Below are 25,415 nucleotides of genomic sequence, written 5' to 3'. Positions count from 1 at the left end.
AGGAGTAAGCCCTCAACCCCCACCGCAGACTATGGCAGAACCCCAACCTGAAATGCACCTTATTTTGCATTCTTATTTAAAGCTAATGGGAGCACTTTCAACACATACTTTGCTAATAAGGTCAATAAATTTCTATAAAACATTGAGACTACCTCTGCTACACTAAAAATAGGTTAGGGAGAACAGTGTTCTACTCAATGTTCAGCGGGAAATATAAAAGCCTCTTTTGTTAAAAGCAACCCAAGTCCTGAGTGTGCTTTAAATTCATGAAATAACTCAACTGCAATTCACCCAAAATATTATGTCTGATCATTTTAATCATATTATGGCTAAACAACCTATCAAGTGATGGTGGTAGGTTCTTTTTTTTTTTTAGTGAAGATTGCTTTTGGGGTTTTATTTTTTTTTAATTAATTTATTTATTTTGAACACCCATCCCTCCACCAATGACCGTTTCCCACCACCGCAGATCCCAGTGTCCCTCCCATCCCCCCAACCCACCCTGTCTCTGTGGCAGGGCATTCCCTTTTGTTCTCTCCCTCCTATTGGGTGTTGTGGTTTGTATAAGAGTTTAGCCTGATTTTCAGGGAGAGACGTTGGATAATTTACTTTCCATTGATCACTTTGTATATAGGGAGATGTTGAGTGGCTGCGTAAGCGGCCGTGTGGTTTGGAAGAAAAGTCCTGGTTCCCGCATACTCGAGCTATGCTTGTAGAGGCTCCTGGTCACTGGGGTTCCATCTGGAGGAGGCGGGATGCAGCACCTACCCCATCTGGGACTTCCCGGTGATCTCGGCTCTTTTTGGGACCTGGTGCTTTCTCCAGGAGCTGTGGAGCCCCCCCGTGGCCTTTCTTCTCTGTGGCTGTGTGCTGTAAAGATGGCACTGGGGGGCGGGTTGTGGGCATGACTTCCAGAATCAGAGGTTACCTGGGAGCCAGGAAGGTCCCGGCAGTTTGGAGGAAAAGTCCCGGGTCCCTCAAATTCGAGCTATGCTTGTAGAGGCTCCTGTAGTGGTAGGTTCTTTACCTGGAATTTGGTCAACTTGGGCTGGAGCAATAGCACAGTAGAAAGGGCATTTGCCTTGCATGCGGCCGACCTGGATTCGGTTCCTCTACCCCTCTCAGAGAGCCCGGAAAGCTACCGAGAGTATCCTGCCAGCATAGCAGAGCCTGGCAAGCTCCCTGTGATATATTCAATATGTCAAAAACAGTAACAATAAGTCTCACAATGGAGACTTTACTGGTGCCCGCTTGAGCAAATCAATGAACAATGGAAGGACAGTGGACAGACAGTGGGTTCAATCCCTGGCATCCCATATGGTTCCTGAGTCCACCAGGACTGGTTCCTGAGTAGAGAGCCAGCATTAAATCCTGTGTATCACCAGGTGTGCCAAACACCAAAACCAAAACAAAAAATAAGAAAAAGAAAGATAATTTTCAAAATAAATGAATCCAAATTATTCTTTTAGTTTGTTTGAAATTTGGTACCACATATATTTTATCACATTGATAAAATATAATTCATTTAATATACAAAGTATTTTAATTTCCCATATATCTGGCTCTATAGTAGTCTATTTACTGATGCTATATTGAAAATATCTTGACCAGGGCTGTAGTGATAGCACTGTGAGTAGGGCGCTTGCCTTGCACATGGCTAATTTGGGTTTGATCCCTATCATCCCATAAGGTCCTCCATGCTCCACCAGGAGTAATTTCTCAGTGTAGAGCCAGGAGTAACCCCTGAGCATTGCTGGATGTGGCCTCCCCCCAAAAAAATTAATATATAAAAGAAGAATTAAAAAATATATATCTCAGGACAGCAAGATGGCGCCTGCCTAGGAGCTTTTGGGAAAGCCAGGTATGAGCCAGTCATGACGGGGCAACTGAAACCTCATGAGAAGGGGGGCATTCCCAGCTCATCCTTCACGCCCTACCGAGGTCACAAGTTGCCCCCCACAAGTGGCTCTCCGGCACAGCCATGGCTCCAGAGCCACAGAAACCAATCCCATAATTTTCTGACTCTCGGCAGAAATACTTCCAGACTTAATAAGTAAAATACCAGAAATCCAAAATTGTGTGGCCTCAATAGTGGCCACACTACATCATTTGGTTTTTGTAACCAGCTATAGAAAACAAATTATTTCACAATGTCTTTTCATCAGTTCTGATTTTGGGGTGTAAACTCTAAATAATAATGGTGCATCTTTTGTCGAAACAATGATTCTAATCAAAGTAGATAGAGTGCTAACTAGAACTCATCTGCCGCACAGGTATTGGAGGGTTGGGAGGGGGTATATTGGGGTTCTTGGTGGTGAAAAATAAGTACTGGTTAAGGGAAATGTGTTTGATGATTGCATGACCGAGACTTGAAAGCTTTGTAACTTTTCCCACAGTGATTCAATATATATATATATATATATATATATATATATATATATATATGTATGTATATATATCTCGACTGTTTAAAAAGAGCAAAACTGTGCAATGATAATTAAATACATTAAATGACCCTACTATCATCAAACTATATTTTCTATATGTATTTTCTTACTATGTTACTCCAGTAAGGATAAATGTAATTACTTAAGAAGTCAGAAGCTATAAGCTATAGAAAATATAAAAGGAAAACAATGATTAGGAATAACTTGGCAAAAACACTGGTTTGGATGGTAACCCACTGAATGGAAATAAAATATAATTCCAGACTAAGTTACAAAGAAAATAAGCATAATGTCATTCCTTGGATCTAAACTGTTGTCTGTAAAGTAAACTCATTAGAAATTGACTTTGATGGCCTTTTCACTTTCAGATTAATTCATCATTTCCCTGAGACACATCAATTACCACCCTGTCACATTAACTTTTCGAAAATGACCCATTATGTGACCTGAATGAAAGGATCTTGTTGCCAAAATGATTTAAGGAAAGAGGCTTCCAAAGCATTTTATGAGAGGCACGCTGAGAGTTCAGAGGGCTTTACCCAACAGAATACGCACCACTTTTCCGTGTAACTTTTTACTTTAAAAAGTGTCTGGGCTGCAGAGGCCAGAAATAAGCCTTCAGAGGTACAAGAATCATTACCAATCAGTGGGCAGAACAAACAAGCAAGTATAGGATCAATAGCATACTTTGAAATGGTAGGGAAATTGTTTTTTCCTTCCCTACTAAAAAAATCATAATTCATTTTGATAAATATTAGATTAAATGTATTGCTTCTCCCCTTTAGTTATTTTGTCCTGACTTGTAAAGAGGACTTGTTTCTTCTCTTATTCTCTGTTCTCTCTCTCTCTCTTTTTTGACACTGTTATCATTTTTATTGAAGTACTGGGATTTACAACACTGTTAATTATAAGTTTCATGCACCCATCATTTCAACACCACACCCATGCTAGCTCAGTGCTGTAGACAAAAAATTTTTTTTCTAATGACTTGGACCATCTGTTGCCCCCTTACTATGCTTCTTTTTCAAAATCCCATATATTCTCTCTCTCTCTCTCTCTCTCTCTCTCTCTCTCTCTCTCTCTCTCTCTCTCTCTTCTCTGATGCAGATAGTAACATCAAAACTTCACGAAAAGCATTTCTCTGTTCTCTTGAAAGTTCATGGCAAGGGGGAGACAAGAGCTTGGAAAGGAATTTGGATTCATGTTGATCTGATCATTTTCACCAACTCACAGCAAAGATCTATTTTCTTAATCTGAGCTGTTTTTGCTTCTCAAAAGATGCTCTCTATGGGAGTCTACCTGGACACGTTCTCCACTCTCCCAGAGTAATACAAATTGTCACTCCTAGTGGTTCTACCTAGATTCTTAATAAGAAGGTGAAGATCACCAACACCCTCTAGTCACCTTCCAAATTATTCTCACTTGAAGGAAGAGGATGACGGGGAAGCATGCTTACTGATTGGTCAGGCATTCTGAAATCTTCCCAATTTCCAAACTCTGCCTAGGTTCAGACAAAGAAACTTCACTGGTTCCAGTGGCCCAGAATTCAACTCAGTACCCACAGAAGACAGACATGGGAATTAGTGTCAGTGCCAGTTCTAGCCAGACCCCAATCTACCCTCATATTTCTGACTACTATACTTCAGGTTACAACAAATAGGCACAAGCAGAACGAATCAAAATGAAATAGAATTTCTTCTTCCTCTGTACTCCCTTCCTTAACAATCCTCATGATGTATTATTGATGCTAACCTATGTGTTTATCTCCCTGTACAGACCCTGAGCTTGTGCTGGGAAGTGAATTGTTTTTAATGAATCATTATTCTTCACTCTCTATATCGCCAGCATCTAGAATAGCAACTGACATGCCATATCTAACTGTGTTCTGTACAAATGAGTCCAACAGAAACAGGTATTTAGAAGCATATCAAACCATTTTCCACAGCTGAAAAAATTCTATGCCTTTGGAAGTAGAAATATGCACAAGAAACAATTCTCCGCAGATTTATCAGGTTGCGTGTAAGGTGGGGATGAGTACAGCCATGCAGTGTTTTTTGAGTCCATTTGATAAAAAACTGTGCTCACTGACTATAGCACTCAACTTTAGATATCTGCATAACCAAGTCATAAAACACTAATTAAATTTAATCTTTCATTTTCCGTAAACCAAAGAATAGCGAAAAGCAATATGGGATTCTATTTTTTTTTCTGGTCTTCTAGTTCCTGGAGAATATATGGGTATGAAATGCCTCAAGAAAAAATGCACTCATCAAACTCACTTTTAATTCATTGTTAAAGGAATACAAAAATGTGTATTAAAATGCTCTGGATTGTTTGATGAAAGAAAGAAAACAAGATGCCTCTATTTTTTCAGCATAATGACAATAAATCATGCAAATTACAACTGCCACTAAGAGAATATAAAAAATTCTGAAAGCTTATCCAAAATATCATGTCTATATCAGCCGCATCTTTTTGCATTAGAATAAATACAATTCCAAAACTACCCAAATTTACCAGTGCTGAAATTTAATTTTAGTTTTATAATATTTAAGTCATGGTCTATAAAAGCTGCTTTCTGCAGGATATATTTGATTGGCTCGAAAAACTTGGTAGACAAGAGGAACCAGAGAACATTACAAAGCGTCAACTTAAATGTCTGCCAAGGCCCACCAACATCTCTAACAAATCCATATCAGATAATTTTTCAACACTAATGTATCGATTCAACACCAATTGCTTCAGAATTGGAAGCACGAACAGAAAGCCCAAACCATGAAGGTCCACCTTCATATTTCCCCTTCCATGTGGAAGAGCTTGAGACTGCAAGATTTGTCACTTAGCATTTTCAGACAGTGTTTGTCACCCTTTTTCATATGCATGAACAACAAGATTTTATGAGTGCCCAGGAAAGCGGGCGCTCTGGATATAAGCAGGAAAGAAAGGCTGGGTTTGAAGGTGTCTTAAAGTGAAGTCAGCATTAGAAGGGGAGCAATCCAGAGAGTGTCCCGCCAGCGTTTTACCTGGTCTTGGTCCTGCAGGTCCAGCTGTGACGCCTTGACGGTCAGCCCTTGTGCGTCTGCACTGAGTCTACGTGTCCTGTACAGAAGCGCCTCCATTTCTTGTACCTGCAGCCTCAGGCTTCGATTTTCTCTCTCCAGTTCTTGCTTTTCAGTTTCCAGTGTCTCCCGCTTGTCCCACTGGGAGGTCCGCAGTCTCTCCAGCTAAAGGATGCACAAGAAAAAAGCAGCATGTAGCAGGTCTAACAGCCCGAAGACCAAGCTCCCTGCTGAGGCCTGCCCATGCGGCCAGCTCTAGTTCAGTTCACCATGTCCAAAGATCCCCCCAAACACAGCAACATCGGGAATATTTGCCCTGAAGGTCTGCAATTCGGCTAAGGGATACCTAGAAGGAACTCAGAGACGAAGAAACCGTTTCCTAGTGCGACACAATCCAGAGAGAATTCAAAACCCAGAGCTTCTCCCTAAGAAGTAAAGGGATGTACCCCTTCAATGGGGTACCCCAGCTCTGTGACCGGTGTCTCTGAGAGAAGATTCGTCCAACATCTGTAGCACTGTAGCACTGTCCTCCTGTTGTTCATCGAGTTGCTCGAGCGGGCACCAGTAACGTCTCCATTTTGAGACTTGTTGTTACTGTGTTTGGTATATGGAATACGTCACCGGGAGCTTGCCAGGCTCTTCAAGAGGGGTGGATGAATCAAACCCAGGTCGGCTGCATGCAAGGCAAACACCCTACCGGCTGTGCTATCCGCTCCAGTCCTGAGTGATGAGGGTTAGACTGATAGCCTAGCTGGGCTAAGGGCTGGACTGAATATCGACTCAGTACTCCAGACTGAGGTGATGAAATCAAATTAGGCCACGCAAAGTTAGGTTTATTTCAGAAAGTTAGCATTTCCTAAGTCAAAGGTAATTTATTGTGGTGAGAATGACTATAAACACATGCTAGCGAGTGGAAGAAAATAAACTTGCTCAAAACCACAACACCCAGAAGGAGAGAGAGAACAAAAGGAAATGCCCTGACACAGAGGCAGGATGGGATGGAGGGATGGGGGGTGGGAGGGATACTGGAACCCATGTTGGTGGAGAATGGGCACTGGTAGAGGGATGGGTACTTAATCATTGTATAATTGAAACCCAAGCACAAAAATGTGTAAGTCTACAACTGTACCTCAAGGTGTCTCACTAATAAAAATTAAAAAAAAAAACCTTGCTCAGATATCCCTGGAAGAACAGTAGTGATAGAGTTTTCTATAATGCATAACAGAAAGGGATATTACTACATCCCAACTTTACTACTTATGACATTAAAAGACCTTTAACAAGGTCTTTAATGTTCTATACTTTCATCTCTTCCTTTGAAAACCAGTAGAGCTCTTGTCTTGAAATAAGCTCCGATGGGTTCCTTTATCTCAATCACCCCCAAAGGAGCCAATTTTGTTAAAAGTCACCCTGACTTCTTTTGAGAGATTCATTGGTTGATTATTAAACTGTCCTGAATGTGGGAACCTATTGCGATGCCCTCTGAATGGAGACAGGAGACACACCCGCCTCTCCCATTCTCCCTTTCATTCTGGATATTTTACCTTTGCCGGGTGACACCTTTATGCTGTAAAAGGCGTCAGCATCTTTTAATTTGAATTAGTTCATTATGTTGCATTTTATTTTGGAGGGGTGTGGACGTGTGTGCAGGAACGCTTTATGTATGAAACCCTACCAATACAGTTTCGCAAACCACATTGCCTAAAATAATTTTTAAAACATACCATATAATCTCATTTGTGTATTTAATCCTCCACTCGGTTTAGGCTGGAGTGATAGCACAGTGGTAGGGCGTTTGCCTTGCACGCGGCCAGCGGCCTGGCCGACCCGGGTTCGATTCCTCTGCCCCTCTCATCAAGTTACCGAGAGTGTATCACCCGCACAGCAAAGCATGGCAAGCTCCCCGTGATGTATTCGATGTGCCAAACACAGTAACAAGTCTCACAATGGGGACATTACTGGGCCCGCTCGAGAAAATCAATGATAGAGTTTTCAACGGGAAACTCGGGAGGACAGTGCTACAGTGAAGTGTATTTAATTGAAGAGATAAAACAAAAACCAAAAAAAAAGTTTCCCCACCATGGACATGTTCACCTTCCCACATCCCATAACCTCCAATCAGGGATGCATGTTGGATTCTTTTGGGGAGGCATTTACAAAGTCTACTACAAAAACACCTCTAGACGTTTCTATTTAATTGATTGTGATAACTACAGGTCTCCCTGGGTCCATTTTTATTCCCTTACCTTCTCTATATTTAGATTTTAAGAAGTAATATCAACTGAGTTTCTTTTCGCCAGACAGTAATGCCAAGAGTTTGCTCATAATTATCAAGAGATTACTTTTTCATGTTCTGTATTTATGAATTAAAGGAAATATATAGGTTTATAGATTCTTTTTGTTTTATTCTTTGATTTTTAGGCCACATTCCGGTGTGCTTAGAGCTGACTCCTGGCTCTGCCATCAGGCAACACTCCTGGCAGGCTTGGAGAACTATAAGGCACTCGAGATTGAAGCTCGGTCAGCCGCACTCAAGGCCAGAATCCTGCTCGTTGAATTCTCTCTCCAGCCCCAGCTTCTGAGTTTTAAATTATAACCAAGAGCCTGATTTCTAATCTTAACTTCAGCATTCATCCCGTAACTTCAGTAAAGTAACTTCACGCAATTACTGTTGATGATGCATTTTTTAGTCCCTGTGGACGTTAAAATCCAGGAAACCTATCAGAAAGCATGTTGTAGTGTAATATACCATTCGGATTAATATAGCATATAGAATTGTGGAATTCTATGGTATGATTTTAAAAGAGGGAGAATTATATATGATTTTCTATCATATATTTGGGGGAGGTATACTCATCTCAAAATAATTCGTGGAATTGATGTGTCCAGTGAGGTGACTCTCCACCGTAGCAAAGACAGTACATTCTGTCACTTAAACACTGGCTGGTACTTGACCGGACACCCACTCCTCAGTTTTTATAGCAAAATGGCAACAAGAATATCAGACAACCAAATGTGTCGCATTGTGTGAACCAAATGAAATCAGTTATTTAAAATTTTCCCTGAACTATTTAACATGATAAATAGTTATAGTATTGTACTATCACTCCGGCCCGGAGTGATAGTACAGTTGGGAGGGCGTTTACCTTGTACACGGCCGAAGTGGGTTCAATCCCCGGCATCCCATGGTGTCTCCCAAGCCCCTCCAGGAGTAATTCCTGAGTGCAGAGCCAGGAGTAACTCCTTTGCATTGCTGGGTGTGACCCCAAAAGCAAATATATATATATATATATATATATATATACACATATATATGTATATATATGTCATTTACAATAACTTGATAAGGATAAAAGGGGAAATGATTTGTTCTTCTGTTGTCAATTTTAAATGGCTTGATTACACTTTAGACTGGAGCGATAGCACAGCAGATAGGGCGTTTGCCTTGAATGTGGCCAACACGGCCAACCCAAGTTCGATTCCTCCACCCCTCTCAGAGAGCCTGGCAAGCTACGGAGAGTATCTCGCCCGCACAGCAAAGCCTGGCATGTATGGCAAGCTACCCGTGACGTATTCAATATGCCAAACACAGTAACAAGTCTCACAATGTTACTGGTCCCGCTCGAGGAAATCAATGAACAATGGGAGGACAATGACAGTGACAGTGATTACACTGTACCACTCTCCTCCCGTTGTTCATCGATTTCCTCGAGCGGGCACCAGTAACGTCTCCATTGTGAAACTTGTTACTGTTTTTGGCATATAGAATACACCACGGGGAGCTTGCCAGGCTCTGCCATGTGGGCAGGACACTCTCAGTAGCTTGCCGGGCTCTCCGAGGGGTTCCTAGGAATTGAACCCAAGGTGGCCGCGTGCAAGGCAAATGCCCTACCGGCTGTGCTATCGCTTGACTTGGCCTCAAAAAAAAAAAACCGCAAAACTAATCTAAATCTACTTTACTCAAGAAGGATTGTGTAAATTTAGCAGATTTTCCTTTCAAATTGAACCTAAGTAAAAATTCTTGGTTATCTGACAATAAGCTCTGAGGAAAGATTCTGAAAGAGATTCTGAAACCATAAAAGTTTTCCTAACTAGATCTAAAACGTTTCAAAATACAAAACTCAAATGGCATAATAGTATCTTCTACTTAAGATAGTAAGATCTTTGTAAGATAAAATGAAGACTTATCTGAAGATCCCTGGTGAATATTTGTAAATAAAATTGTTTCTTGGACATTTGGAAAACACATTAGTAAGATTTAGTAGAACTTAAAATTCTTTCATGGTGCATATTTCCATAGGTTTTAATCAGTCTGATGTGGAGAAAAATTAAATTAGTTTAATTCCTTAAAATATTTAGATTCACATGGGGCTGGAGCAATAGCACAATGGGTAGGGCGTTTGCCTTGCACCGAGCCGACCCAGGTTCGATTCCCAGCATCCCATATGGTCCCCCGAGCACCACCAGGAGTGATTCCTGAGTGCAAAGCATCGCCGGGTGTAACCCAAAAAGAAAAAAAAATTTAGATTCACGTATTTATATTCTTTGAATATTTTCATGTTACTTTCAATCAGGATGTCTTGAAGTTCATAATTTTATAATAGTGCCTTGTTTGTCGCCATAAATTTCACATAATGAGGCTTCTTTGAAATACATTCACATTTCAAATGGTTGGAAATAAAATAATCTTTTTCATTTGATTAGAAACGAATAAAAACATTATGTTATTATATAGCATTTCTCAAGACTGGCTTACATTATTAAATAAAGATCAACTTAGTCAACATTAAGAAATGTGTTAAAAATCAATATTCCTTTAGAAAAATAATGTTGATTATAAATAACTGAAAACTGCCTTTTAATATATTTCTGATTGCACCATTGTTGTAGAAGACGTTCTGTTCCCAAATCTAAAAGAGCTTCTTCTAAAACACAGGAAACTAAAATTACATTCCTGGCACTAGACTTGTTTATCAATTAAATATAATAAACTAAGGGAACACATTTTAGATGATATGGTTTGACATTTGGGGTGCCTGCTTGTGAATATGAGGTGAAAATAGTATTTCACAATCCAATTTAGAGATGACATTACTTTAATTATTAAGATTAATGCTTAAACTTTTTGACTATCATCACATCACTTATCGAAATGAAAATAAAGCTGTAACAAGAAGCCATCGACTTAGTCTTGAAAAATTAATTTTAAGAGAATAAATGTAATTTTGACCAAGGACACACATGATGTGAATGTCAAGGCTTTGAAAAACTGAAGACAGTTTTTAAATGAGTTGCTGAATGTTTTATGTGTAATAAAAGATAACAGGTAAAAACTAAGGTTTTTAAAATATAGTAATAGATGGTTTGAATGAATAAATCCTAAATCTTAAAAAAGTAGGAATTATTTTTATACTAGTATGTGCATATTTTAAATAACAATACCTGATCTTTTTCTAGTTGCAATTTTTATTGACACCAATTGTTTGGTAAAATTTTGTGCACCACACACAAGATTTAAAGGTTCTATAAAAATCAGAGCCTCAGAAAACTGCAAGTTAACTTTACATGAATTTTCCAAAATTATTTCTTAGGAGATCACTGTTTTCTAAGAATTCTAAGAAGGAGCCAGAGAGATAATAAAGCAGGTAGGGTGCTTGTCTTACATGCAGGTGGCCTGGGTTCAATCCCTGGCACCAGAAATGGTCCCCCGGGCCCCACCAAGAGTGATCCCAGAGCACAGAGCTAAGTGAAAGCCCTGAGGACTATTGGCGTGGTACCCAAACTAAAACAAAACAAAGAATCCTAAGAAAATATACTCTCAGGACCGGAGAGATTGCTCAAAGGACAGAGCAGAACATGAGCTCTGCAAGCAGGAACCCCAGTTTGGAGCTCCACATTGCGGGTCCTCCGAGATCTTCCAGGGATCCAACACAGAACTGGACTAGCCATGCTAGGTATGGTTGCCCCCAACTTAAAAAATGATCATAATAATTTTTTAAAAATTAACTGCCTTAAATTGAGTGGCCGCCCACCTACCAGATGGTCAGACTTCTTCGTGAAGATCATGAACGATCGGTTTGAGGCTCTTCATGATCCCAGAGCGAACAGATGCCATTGGGCTACACTAGCACGCGACAGGGACAAATGGAGACGTTACTGGCGCCTGCTCGAGCAAATCGCCGACTAACGGGAAGTTAAGTGATAAGTGATTAAATTGAGTCAACTGAATGCAAATTAAAAACAATGCGTTTTTTTTTAAGGTACTATTTTAGTTTCAGCGTTTTGTTTTGTCTTTGTTTTCTCTGGATGATAGCCAGCCCCACGTCAGGGTTTAATCCTGGCTCTATGGCTCAGAATCACTCCTGCTAATGCTCAAAGCATCATATGCAGTTCCAAGGATTAAATTGTGTTAGGTCAGTGTGCAAGGCAAATACCTTAACCTTTGTACCCACTCTCTTGCCCGTAATGGTCAGAATTTATCAGAAACAATTCTAAAATTTGTGCCACATTTTAACAGAGTTACATTTATTTGCAAGCTATTGTTCAAAGAAAAATTGTAATATATTTTAATATAATTATTTATGCATGGCAGAGCCTGGCAAGCTCCCCGTGATGTATTCAATATGCCAAACACAGTAACAAGTCTCACGATGGAGAGGTTACTGGGCCCGCTCGAGCAAATCGATGAACAACGGGAGGACTGTGACTCTTGGACCGTGATAATTATTTAAAAGTAATAGATACTTGTGTTAAATGAATTTCAGAAAAGAATTACTGGAAACTATTTCCTAAATTTTTTGATGCAGATATATATTCTAGTGAATCACTAAAATAGTTTTTATAGAATGACCTCTAATTTACACATATTTAAATTAAAATATATAAATATCCTCTATATATAACTGCTCAAACATTTAACTTCATTCTATATGTCAAGATTTTAAGAGAAACTGAGTATACTACTGTGAAAATACAAATAAATATAAACATACAAATTGAGAAAGGAAGCAAAATCCCTAGGTACTATTGACAGACCTGCAATCAATGAGGTCATCAGAGTAGACACTTTGCAGAAAGAAACATAAAGTTTAAGAAGGCAGTCAAGAAAGTAGATAAAGGATCAAACACGATAACCTCTCAGTATCTGTATTGCAAACCATAATGCCCCCAAATAGAGAGAAAGTATGGGGAAATTTGTCAGAGAGAGAGGGAAAGAGGTGGAATAGGGGGAGGGGGTTATACTGGGAACATTGGTGGTAGAGAATGTGCACTACTGAAGGGATGCATGTTTGATCATTGTATGATTGCAACTCAAACATGAAAGCTTGTAACTGTATCTCATGGTGATTCAATAAAATAAAAATCAAAATACGGTAGGGCGTTCGCCTTACAAGTGGCCAACGTGGCCGACCCGAGTTCGATTCCTCCACCCCTCTCGGAGAGCCCGGCAAGCTACCGAGAGTATTCGATATGCCAGACACAGTAACAACAAAGTCTCCAATGGAGACGTTACTGGGCCCGCTCGAGCAAATCGATGATCAACGGGAGGGCCTTTACCTTTACCTTTACCTTAAAAATTAAGGGCTGGAGTGATAGCACAGCGGTAGATCGTTTGCCTTGTGCACAGCCAGCCCTGCTGAGCTGGGTTTGATTCCTCTGCCCCTCTCAGAGAGCCCAGCAAACTACGGAGAGTATCTTGCCCGCGCAGCAAAGCCTGGTAAGCTACTGTGACATATTCAATGTGCCAAACACAGTAACAACAAGTCTCAAAATGGAGACATTACTGGGCCCGCTCGAGCAAATTGATGAACAATGTGAGGACAGTGTTTGTTTTTGTTTGTAAAAAATTTAAAAAGAAAGAAATGAGAAGGCAGCCAAACAAAACCAAGGCAGCCAAACAAAACCAAGGCGCAGGAATCCCAATTAAAGAAACAGCAAGGAGCATTTTTAGAGATGTTCCTTTTACTAACTCAATCTTCACCAATTGTCCCGGCTTAATGTTGTTGAAAGGGCAGCAAATATTCTAATCAATACGGTAATGAGATGCAATTTTTACAGAAGCAGAACTGGATCACCTTATCATCTTGCAAAACTGTATTCTTTTGATATCAGCATGTCACCTGACACTTGTGCAGTGAAGGAGCTCCGGGTCCCTGAGGAAGGAATGAGCCCAACACGGCAACTCCAAGGGAAGTCTCCATGTATTTCAATTACAGAAATTAGACACAAAGGGAAATTAAAGTTGCATTCTCCAAACACCAACTATTTAATGTACCATTACGAACACCAATGGCATTTCTCAGTACATTTACTCTTAACTCTCACTGATCTAGTCAGAGCTCACTGCACTTGGGGGTAGTGATTGCACGGAGATAAAAAGAGGAATTTATGTAAGATGACAGAATGGAATCACGATTCTTTTTATTCTGTGCCCCTACTTTTTATTTTCAAAACATGAAAAATATTTCCTAGAACATAGTACTGTCAGACACAAATATTACTTGGAAAAGTTTCTATCAAACTTAACACAAATGTTTTACTTTCATCATAAATGTGTTTCCTGAAAAATGAAATATATCAACAGTCCACTCAAATGTGACAGATCAAAAGAGTTTGATAATTGTTCATGTTTGATCCAGATGATAGCTTATAAATGTACCTTGTTAACTTGTTAATTCAACAGGAACCACTATATGATATTAAGCGATTCAGTGACACCATCTTAAACCAAACCTTGATGTTTCAATAACGGAACACTAAATAGCCAGACGTTTTTGCTACAAATGCTGTAATTTTGTAATTCAAAGGTTAAAGGCAGGATGCCTGATTTCCTGACAGAGATCATTACATTTAATCTGAGTTCCTGATACATTCATAGAAGAACAATTTACAGGGTCTTTCCAAACTCAGAAAGACCTTGAGAGATTCTACTGGATACTAAGAGGAAACTTGCGTTCTAAGAGCAGAGGAATTGTCAGTACATGAAGACACCAGGTCATAGACAGCCCAGATCTCTCTGCTCATTGCACCACAGCATTGTAACAGGTAACTGTGAGCATCAGCACAGTTACCTGCAATATTAACCATGGCATTCTGAGTCCACTGTACACAGTGCCATGGCAGTGATTTTGTATGTTTTGTTTTCTTTTCTTTTCTTTTCTTTTTTTCATAGTTTTGGTCCTTGTTTTGTCTTTATGAGCAAATGAATTTGTGGTAGGCAAATTCTTTAGTCTCAAATTTAAAAACTGAGCAACTTAAACCTAAATGCAAAAAGTATTATAGGTCATGTTCCCTAGATCTTTAGACATTCTTTGACTAAACATGTCTTACAATCACAGCAAAGACTTAAAGAAACTCCCTCTAATATCATAGTCTACTTCCCCACCCACCACAGTTCAATAGAGCTCAGTTTGAGTGCATGTCTTCTTCTATGAAATATCAACCAAACAATGAGTGGTTTTAATTATGCGTAACTTTGCATATGTTTTAGTGACTTTAATTGCATTTTGAATCCCTGGGCATTTTCTAAAAGTAAAGAAACCCGTGATTAACTTGAAACAGAACCAAAGCTAAGTAAAAGAGAAATCCATATGTCCTCAAATTAATTCAGATATAAATCTTAGAGTCTTAACAGAAATTAACTCAAAATGGGTCATAGGCATAAATGTAAATGGCAAAGCTATAAAACCCACAGAATATGAATAGTACAAGAGAAAAATATAGATGACTTTGAGGTTGGTATTAACTTTTTAGATCTATCAGAAAAGACATGATCCATGAAAGAAATAATTGATAAGCTAGTTTCACTAAGACTAAAAACTTTTACTCTGTGCCAATCAATGTCAAGTGAATAAGTCACAGACTTATAAGAAAAGAATAAGAAACATTTTCAAAGATATGCTTTATAAATCATTTTTGTCCTGAAACATACAAAGGGAAATTCAACAATAAAAAACATAATTCAACTAAAAATGGGTCCAAGATCCAAATAAATATTTCATTAAAAAAGACAGGTGAAAATAAGCATATGGAAATGCTCTCTACATTGGATGAGAGAGAGAGAGAGTGAGTGACAGAGAGACAGAGAGAGAGAGAGAGAGAGAGAGAGAGAGAATACGGGGTCAAGACTCCTGCCTTGCATGTGGACGACCTTGGTTTAACCCCTAGTACCAATGGTCCCCTCTGAGCATTGCCAGGATAAATCCCTAACCACAGAGTCAGGGGTAGTATTTGAACACTCAGGTTTATCCCCCACAAAAATATCTCCAAAATAAATCAAATGGAAAGCATAGGCATTAGATTTTTCATCTTGAATGTCACCCAATTCTCAACCTGATATGTATACTTTTAGTTTTTGTCCACCAAAGATGTTTTCTCTTAACACCTCTCTGTCCCTCTGTCTCTCTGTCTCTCTGTCCCTCTGTATCTCTGTCTGTCTGTCTGTCTGTATGTCTCTCTGTCTCTCTCTCTCTCTCTCTCTCACACACACACACACACACACTAACACAATGAGCTAATTCAAATGGCCAAAATTCAGACCTCTGTCTACAGCAAATGTCACTGGTGAGGATACGGTATAATAGACACTATCATTCATCCATTGCTGGTGGAAATGCAAATGGAACAGTCACTGAAGAACGATTTAACAGTTTCTTTCAGAATTAATCATACTTGTGCTTTGTGGTCCAGAAATTGTGCGTGATATTTATTTACCTGAAGGGAGTTGAAAAGATCCACACACGACCTGAGAATTGATGTTTACAGTAGATTTAATTCATAACTGTTCAAACCTGGAGGGCACCAAAATGTCCTTCAGTAGGCAAACTGTAGACTTTTCTTTTGGGGAAAATTCACTGTGTGATACTACCATGAGGAATTCATGTCATTATACATCTGTGCAAATCCACAGAATTTACAAGAGCGGACCTTAAGGAAACAATGGCCTTTGTGTGACAACTCTGCCAGTGGTGCTCATCCCTGGTACAAATACAGCACTCTGGTGGGGCAAGTGACAGTGGGCCATCTGTCACGAGTCTAGGGAGGAGGAGACAGGAAATCTCTGTACTTTACCTACAATCTCCTGCTATAGTTACAAGATCTCTAAAGGACCCAGTGACAAGTACAAGATAACTCTGTTTTCAATGCTGGTCATTTATCAGATTAGAGCTTTGTAAGTATTTCCTCCTAGTTTAGTTTTTGTCTTATTGTACTACTGGTTTGTAACTAACTGGTTTGTGTCTTAATAATGTCATTAGCACTGGATGAACTTCACACTGAAAATAGTTCCGAATTAACACCCATTCCTAAATATGAATAAAATGAGTCCAAATATACATCTTGCTTTAAACATGAATTAAAAGCAAGTGTCATTAAGAGAAGTGCATATAATTGAGTCTACTAGTATAAACAAGGAAAATACATTTTTATGTTTTGGTAAAAAAAAAATAAAACCCACAAACATGAGAAGTCAAAGCTTTTCAGGGCAATTTCTCACCCATAATTTTTAAAAAATATTTGAACAATATCATTTCATCCACTGTAGCACTGCACTGTCCTCCCGTTGATCATCGATTTGCTCAAGTGGGCCCAGTAACATTGTGAGACTTGTTACTGTGTTTGGCATATTGAATATGTCACGGGTAGCTTGCCAGGCTTTGCCGTGCAGGGGAGATACTTTTGGTAGCTTGCTGGGCTCTCTGAGAGGGGCAGAGGAATCGAACCCGGCTCAGCAGGGCTGACTGGCTGTGTGCAAGGCAAACACCCTACAGCTGTGCTATCACTCCAGCCCATTTGCATATAAAATATTATTTATACATCACTATATATAAAAATATTGTTGTATTTTTTGCAGGCCCCGGGGTTGAGATCTCCAAGCCTGCTCAGATCAGGGCTGAGCATCCTCTACTCAGATCCTCCATCTTCCAGTAGGCAGGGGTCACACCCACCAACTGCCCCTCGGAACTGTGTAATCCCATCAACAGCCAAGACCCAGAGACTATAAAACCCAGCTCCCGGAAGCTGGGGGGTATTGATTTGATTGGGGGGGGGGGGGGGGTATTGTAGGGAGACATTATCTCATTCTTGCTTTGGACAATCTGGCAGGCTACTGAATGTAACCTGCCCACACGGCAGAGTCTGGCAAACTCCCCGTGGCGTACCCAATATGCCAAATACCAGTAACAATGATGGGTCTCATTCTCCTAACCCTGAGAGAGCCTTGAATGTGGCACTTTTTAGAATCTCAGGGCTAGGATGAAGGAGACATTACTGGTGCCTGCTTGAGGCAATTGACAAACAACAGGATGATCGTGATCATGATTGTTGTATTAATTCTTTGCACACTATGCTTTAAAACAGAGTGTGGGAGCAGCAAGAACATCCAAGTGGTCAAGCATAGCTAGCGAGTGCACGTGCCCGAGTTTCACCCTGCACGTTGCACCAGGCACTGCATGATGTGATGCTGGTGATCCCAAGCACCCAGCCATGCAGCAGCCAGACACACTGACCCACTCCCACAAGCACCACTGGGTGTGACTTGATGGGAAAATCCAGTGTATATCTTATGCTGTGACAGAGCATTCCCGTGAACTCTAAATATCTCTTGGAAATAGCTAGTCTGTCCTTAGGAAGAATTTCAGTCACACAGTCCAATTGTTACACCTTAACAACAGGTGTTTGAGATCTGGAGCAAAATTACAACAGGGAGGACGCTTGCCTCGCACATGGCCAACCCGTGTTTGATTCCCGGTGCTGCATAAGGTCCCCTGAACACAGCCAGGAGCGGACCCTGAGATCAGAGGCAGGAGAAGCTGTGAGCACTGACTGGTGTGGCCCAATTAACAAATTAAACCAACCCAAAAAAGCAAGTATTTGTAACATGCGTTTTCTAAAATATACAGTGAACGTCGTTATTAAAATGAAGACTAGGGGCTGGACTAATAGCACAGTGGGTAGGGCGTTTGCCTTGCACATGGCCGACCCAGGTTCAATTCCCAGCATCCCATGTGGTCCCCTGAGCACCATCAGGAGTGATTCCTGAGGGACAAGCCTGAGCATCTCCAAGTATGACCGAAAAAAGCAAAATAAATAAATAAATAAATACATAAAATAAAGACTAAAACTAACCACTTTCTAAAGCATTGAAACTTTAATTGCTCTGGTCTGTTTAGCTCACGTTCAGGTGACCAACCTGAATGTTCAGGAGCCCCTGATGTTCAAGTAAGAACTGGCAGACTTTGATCTCATGTTATATTTATGATGTAATTCGCATTCCTCAATCCTTTCCTTTTGGTCCCCAAATCTGGTTCTCTTCCCAACTTCCCTTTCTTTCCAAGACATGCTCACTCCCCTGCTTCACCATCTGGAGTCCTCCGTGAGCCTCTGGCTATGCATCCGTTTCAGCAGACGAGATGATGTGAACTTTGATTTGGCATCAGTCTCAATTTTTCCTGCACACAAGTATTTTCTGCAGAGCTCGGGTTATAAACTTTCATGCACAGTATTTTCTGCCTTTTGTTCCTGAGGCTAATAACCATTTACACCTATCCTAGTCAGTTAAAATGAGATAAAATATACAAATAAAACTACCAACATTATTGCAAATGACGGGCCTCGTTTAAGTGTCTGTTCTGAACAACCAGAGACCGTCCGATCCTTAACCAAAAGAGTTAGAAGAGAGGATTTTGAGATCTGCCAGGCCAAATTTTGATAGACTGCAATGAATTTCTTATAAACAGAAACAGTGCATAAAAACCTGGTGGAGTGAAATAAATAAAACCTATAAAATATGTCTCTTGTTTCAGTGATAAGAGGGAGAGGTTACAAAAGCTATCTATGCAGAATAGAACTTAATTTTTCTTTCACTAGCATTTAGTTGTGCTCATGACTAGGAAAAAAAATCTTAGAAAAGTATTCAATTTACAATGTATAAGGAAAAGCAACAAATTGTAAGAGTTACAATTAAGCAAGGCATGAGGGTTTTTAATTTCAAAATTTTCTCATGAAAGTAATTTTAAAAGTAGGTAAACTAACTTGGCCCCAGGGGTGTGAAATTGGTCTTCTGAGATTCTGCTAACTCTGAGAATCTAAAGAACTTGAAACATGCTGATATTGCCTATAGCCAACTTTTCTTATCAACAAAAGTCTCTCATGTTAATCAATATATTAATTTTTTCTAGAGGGTTAACAGCTATTTTACTTAGAGGTTATATTGATGAATCTTATGCACTTTGTTCAGCTAAACTAGAATGCTGGATATGGTGATTCACACTGAGCTGGAAGTAGTACACATGATTTATAGAAGACAAACAAAATAAGTAAGGTACAATAAAATAAAGATCTAGAGAACAATGAGAAAGATGAAATTGTGGCAAAAGAGATAAGATCATACCCCAGATCCTTACTTTACTCAAAGTGACTTAGTGGCATAGTTTTATTTTTTAAATAGGCTCTCTGATTTATTGACTTAGGATTGTAGGTCACGTCCGGCAGTGCTCAGGGCTTGTTCCTGGCTCTGTGCTTAGGGATAACGTCCGACAGTATTAAGGGGAAGTGATGTGGGGCAGGACATTGAGCCCAGGTCAGCTGCATGCGAAGTAATCACCACACCTGCTGTACTATCTCTGACACCATATAGATTGCCTTTTTAATATCTGTTTCTTGGAAGAAATTTGATAAAAGATATAGCAACTCATTCAAAAAAAACACAATAAATAATAAAAATTATTTTGTCAGGTTGATCAAAACATTATTAGACTATCTATTTTACATACAAATTAGATCATTAAAGAGATAAATGATAGGAGCTCAGATAATTTCTTGGTTTCATCTTTAATCTTTATTAGATCTACTCATTACTAAATTGTGATGGTAACTCTATTGGTAAATCAACAGTCCCCACGTTTGTGCCTTTGAACATGGGCTCTTATTCGTCTTTTATTTCGTCCACCCATCATTTTACTACCATGGGTATGTATGCTTGCATTTGTCTTGAAATGCATATGGAATTGGTCCTAAACCTAGCTATATATATATATATATAGATATATATATGTATATGTATATATATATATATATATATATATATATATATATAGGTAGATTCCAAGAAACAGAATTGTGGGGTCATGTGGAAGTTGCTTATTAGTTTGGTTTTTTTTTTCGAGGTTAGGTCATATTGAGACCTACCAAAGAGACTAAATGGTTGACTCTCCCTCTCTCCCATCAGCCACAGAGGATGGTAGTTCTTTTTTCCCCACATTCATGCCAGCACTGATGTTTTGTTCTTCTCGACTGGTGTGAGGCATTAGCTCATTGTTATTTTGATTTGCATTTCTGTGTAAAGAGCACTTTTATGAATACCCTTGGCATCTGTATGTCTTCTTTAAAGAAATGTCTATTCACCTCTTCTCACCATCTTTGAGTTGTTTGTTTTGCTTGAACTGTCCTCTGAAGTGAACGATTAATGTAAAAGTAATAACATGCTTTTAAGATTTCATCATTAAAGTGTTTTGCAATTCTATCTGGTTTTTAAAGCCCATTTTGTTCTAAGTGTGCTAAAATGTTTTTCTCTATTATCATAAATTGAGTTGTAGTGACTGCTTTGTATATCCTTTGATTTTATAAAAAATATATATAACGTTTTTTTTATCCTTTGTGATAAGCATAAGTTTTTCATTGATTTTGTTCTCTCTGGTTAGTGGGTTCAATGCAGATTAAATCTCTCTCTTTCATAACAACCTTCCCAAATCAAAAATGATAAAGAGTAAAATCGCCCATTCTACAAACATCATTATAGCACCAACTTTAATGTATAATTGAACCTCAGTTCCCATAAAAGAAGGGAAAGAAACATGCAGTCCACGCTTTGGGGAGCATGTGGAAACAACAATTGTGCAGCAGAGAGAACATCAATAATTATGAAGTCATTGCTGAAGAGGCCTGTTTATTTATAGAGGGAAGTATTGAGAACAAGGTTTGAGATCATGAGGAACAGAACACTCTAAGTAATCACAGTGAAGGAGTTTAGAAATTAAATGGGCAAAAGTTTCCAGTATTTGGGTTGAACCACTTACGAGGGATATATGCCTTGAAGGTAGAGGTATCGTTTAGGAATTTCAAGGTCAAGGAAAACAGATCCAAGAAGCTGAGAGTAAGACCCCATAAAGGATCAGAGGACAGATTGATTAGCATTCCTCCGACCTGCAAGGATTCATTAAAGCAATAAATGCGAGTTCTCTCTTTCCAGCAACCTAAACGCCCACTCTCAGATCAAGAAATGAGGTCTACAGCCCTCCCTCTGCAATATTCCACCTTCCCCAAAAGGGCCACCTGTCATTGCTTATTATTGCTTATCTAAGAAAATCCTCTACAAACAAGGAACATGACATCCATACAAAACTACTAACCGTTGAAAAACAAGGGAGGAAAAAGACCTTCTCAACTGAAAATACGCCTCATAAAACTACTACAAAACAAACGAAAATCACAGTATCATATTCCAACACAAATCACAATCAATAACATAGAGGAAAAAGGACAAGACCTACCAGTGAAACCGCATGAGCTAACAAGCGCCTCTACCAAAATGATTATATAACCTGGAATATAGCTTCACAAATGAAAACTGCAACACAGAATTTTTATGTAATATCCACTGGGATAAATCTCAGAACAAAAAGGATTACACAGAAACCTTCCATTTTATGTAAGAAGATTGTTATAGCCAATAATACTGAGGTTAAAAGATTATAACACTTTATATTATTAAGATAAAGCATGCAATTAGGTTTATGGACATTTTTTGGAAAAATGTGAAAGAAAAATGATGCAAATAAAAATTAAGAAAATGGGATGATAACATTAGAAAATAAGATAGAAGTTTTCTTTAAAAATTAAGTTTATATGCACCAGTCATTCTATCCCTGGAGAAATAAGTTTCAGTCCCATGGTTTAAAAAATGATCATAAAATGTAATCGTGTTGAAACACATTAAAAGCTGTATTTGTTCCAGACAAAAATCTGGGGGAAACAAATGTTCATCTACAGAAAGGGTAAACAACTTCCACTATTTCACAGTAGAGAACTATTATACTACTTGCAAATAAAAGGAATAGGCAACTGGTAGATAAAACAGCATGCATCAAAAAATAAATTTTGATGAAAAGGGTAGGGCACTGTGGATGTTTCGACTTATAGGAAGTTCTAGAATGGGAAAAAATTGAATTCATGGTATTTCATAGGTAGAAAATTTACTGTGAAGTTACATTAGCAAACTTGAGAACATCTCAAGGTGATGGCAGTACTTGATAGGAAAGAGTACTCTACAGAGCCCGGCGTATTCCGGGATGCATCGACCAGTGTCACTCAATATCTGTGCATCTGACTGTGTGTAAATTATGTCTCGGTAGAAAAGGTCAGTGATAAATACTTAATGCTAGCTCTAAATGAAGATTTGAAATATGAATGTGAACACATACTACTTCTGGACACTGAAAGGACAGGGAAGTGACTATAGTGCAAAGAAAATGAGCAAGCGTTTGCCACTGGATGTGGGGGGTAAGTTAGGGAAGGGAACACTGGAACAATGGTGAAGAGGAACAGTGCCTGACACAGAGGGAGGCTGGGGGAAAGGAAGGGGGGGAGACACTGGTGAAGGGATTAGTTGGCACACTGTATGCCTGAAACTCAACCATGAATATCTATGCGACTTTGTAATTCACAGCGATTCTGCTGAAAAAAAAAATGAGTAAGCTTTCCAATAAGATAAAGCAGAACTTTTGTGAGAAATGCTGGATTCTATTTATGAAGCTATGAAAGTATAAAATGAACCCAGAACCTAATTATGTGTAAAACAATTAAGCACACAGTGAATGATGGGTAAATGTCACAGTGACACTAGTCTCTACTGGGTTCCTAGTGATTACATTTAGAACAGTTGAAACATCATAAAACAATATTAATTCAAAACACACTGAATAAAATTAAGTTTCTGAGTCTGTAATATAACAAAGGAAGAAAAATATAGAGAAAAACTTAGCTATGCTTGCAAAAGGACACCAAATAAATAAATAATAAAAGTTAAACACATAGTAGAATTATCGATTTCACAGCAACCAACTATAATAATTATAATGAATTTGGTAAAGTTCATCAATAGTACCAAAATCTTTAGATTAATAAATGTTTGGAATACCTTTATTTAATATATTTATTAAATAATAAAGATATTTAATTTATTTAATAATATACTTAATTAATATCTTCAGAATCTTGGAGTCTTACCCCAAAGTTTACTTACTAACTCAAAAGGTGTGACACACCTCAGAGCATGGGCTACCTTCACCTTCCAAGTGACAGTGTCCATCATCAATAATGGTACATTAAAGTACATTTACTTCTCCGGATGTGAAGTGTGAGGCATCGACATGTGAGATAGATTTTATTCTTGGTAGCAATGCTGAAACTCAGCATAAACCTGTCTGTCAGTCAGAGGTTCTCAGCCATAGGTATTTTACCTTCAACTGACTAGCAAGGGCTGGCAGATTTCTGGCTGTTACCACTGAAGAGGTGTAACTGGGACCCAGTGGACAGAAGTCAAGAGTAGCACAGACACTCTGCAGTACCCAGAACAACATCACACAACAGCTTGTCAACAGTGCAGAGTTGACAGTGCTGTTCTAGATCTGCCTTCCGGTGGACAGTAAATAGTGACCCACAGAAGAAAGAAGAACCATCACAATCAAACCGATAAACACTGAGGAGGACATCCAGAGCCCCCAAACTGGTCTGAGCTTGTCAAACATCAGTGTAGGAGGAAATATTTGGGGAATATGAGAACTTATTCTCACTGGGGAATAAATTGGTACCACAAGGATTAAGAATGCCACCACTCAGAAAGAGAAAACTGAGAACAGTAATATCATCTGGAACAAGTACAGTCATGGCCTCAAAGTTAAAGAACAAATTCTAACAGTAAGGGAGAAGGAGTCCAGTATTTGGCCAGAGTCTTTGATTGGGGGAAACAATGTTCCAATCAATTTAGGGGACAATTGGAAAGCGTGGGCTTGGGTGAGTGGGTTCGACAGCAAGAGAGAGATCAACAGTTCAGCTGAAGAACGGGCTTTGCTAATATGCAGTGCACTTGACCCAGCAATTCCAACAGCATAGATCAATTCATAGGGAAGAATGCACAGAAGAGAGAGGTGGGCAGGCCTCAGGGGAGAAGCCACAGAACATTCCTGGTTTCTCAAGCAGGTCTAACACCATGTGTGGAAGAAATAGTTTCCTTTGAAACCAGCACCTCATAAAAACAACAAACAACAACAACAACAACAAAACAGTTCCCAGCAGAGAGGAAGCGCCTGAGCCTGGGGCATGAAGTGACTCTGGAGTCTTGCCATCATTAGACAGTAACTCATACTCATGATCCTGCCTAAGAGATTCTAAGAAGCACCATAAAATTCACATACAGATGAACAAAAGCCTCAAGTTACATGTGTGTATTATATATTATACAACAGTTCCTTTCTTAGCTACATGGATGCCCACAATGTCAGAGTCAGTTTCTTCCAATGAGCTGAGACATGTACTCAGGGCATGATCCATGAGTGGGTCATCCTGATGAGTTAGCAAGAAATGAAAGTAGGAGATGCACTATTTATATACCATGCAGTGCTGGTCCTGAAGGATGGGTGGTAAGAAAAATTCCCCCCGGTATGAAGAGAAATATGTCAGTCATGATATTTAATGAAGCAACAAGTTGACCACAGGTAAGGATATACATAAATCACAAGAAAGTGGTCTATCTTTTGGCTTCTGGCCAGGGCCCTTGACCGAGCAAGATTGAGAGACTAAAGACAAAAATGGTGTGTGATGGAGGCTGGACAGATGGATGTGAAAATGGATGCTG

General features: G+C 39.2%; 1 protein-coding gene across 1 annotated transcript in view; it reads right to left on the bottom strand.

Moving 5' to 3' along the window:
* The window catches only part of CCDC102B (coiled-coil domain containing 102B), a 331,610-nt gene that overhangs the window by 146,919 nt on the left and 159,276 nt on the right, over positions 1-25,415 (bottom strand). Inside the window, exon 10 of the mRNA XM_056131520.1 lies at positions 5,471-5,671. Within this exon, the coding sequence (XP_055987495.1) occupies positions 5,471-5,671 (201 nt within the window). The remainder of the gene's footprint in view (positions 1-5,470; positions 5,672-25,415) is intronic.

The sequence above is a fragment of the Sorex fumeus genome, unplaced genomic scaffold, assembly GCF_029834395.1.
Source record: "Sorex fumeus unplaced genomic scaffold, SorFum_2.1 ptg000092l, whole genome shotgun sequence".
NCBI lineage: Eukaryota > Metazoa > Chordata > Mammalia > Eulipotyphla > Soricidae > Sorex > Sorex fumeus.
Note: the sequence above shows the minus strand (reverse complement) of the source record. Positions and strands in the feature narration are given on the sequence as shown.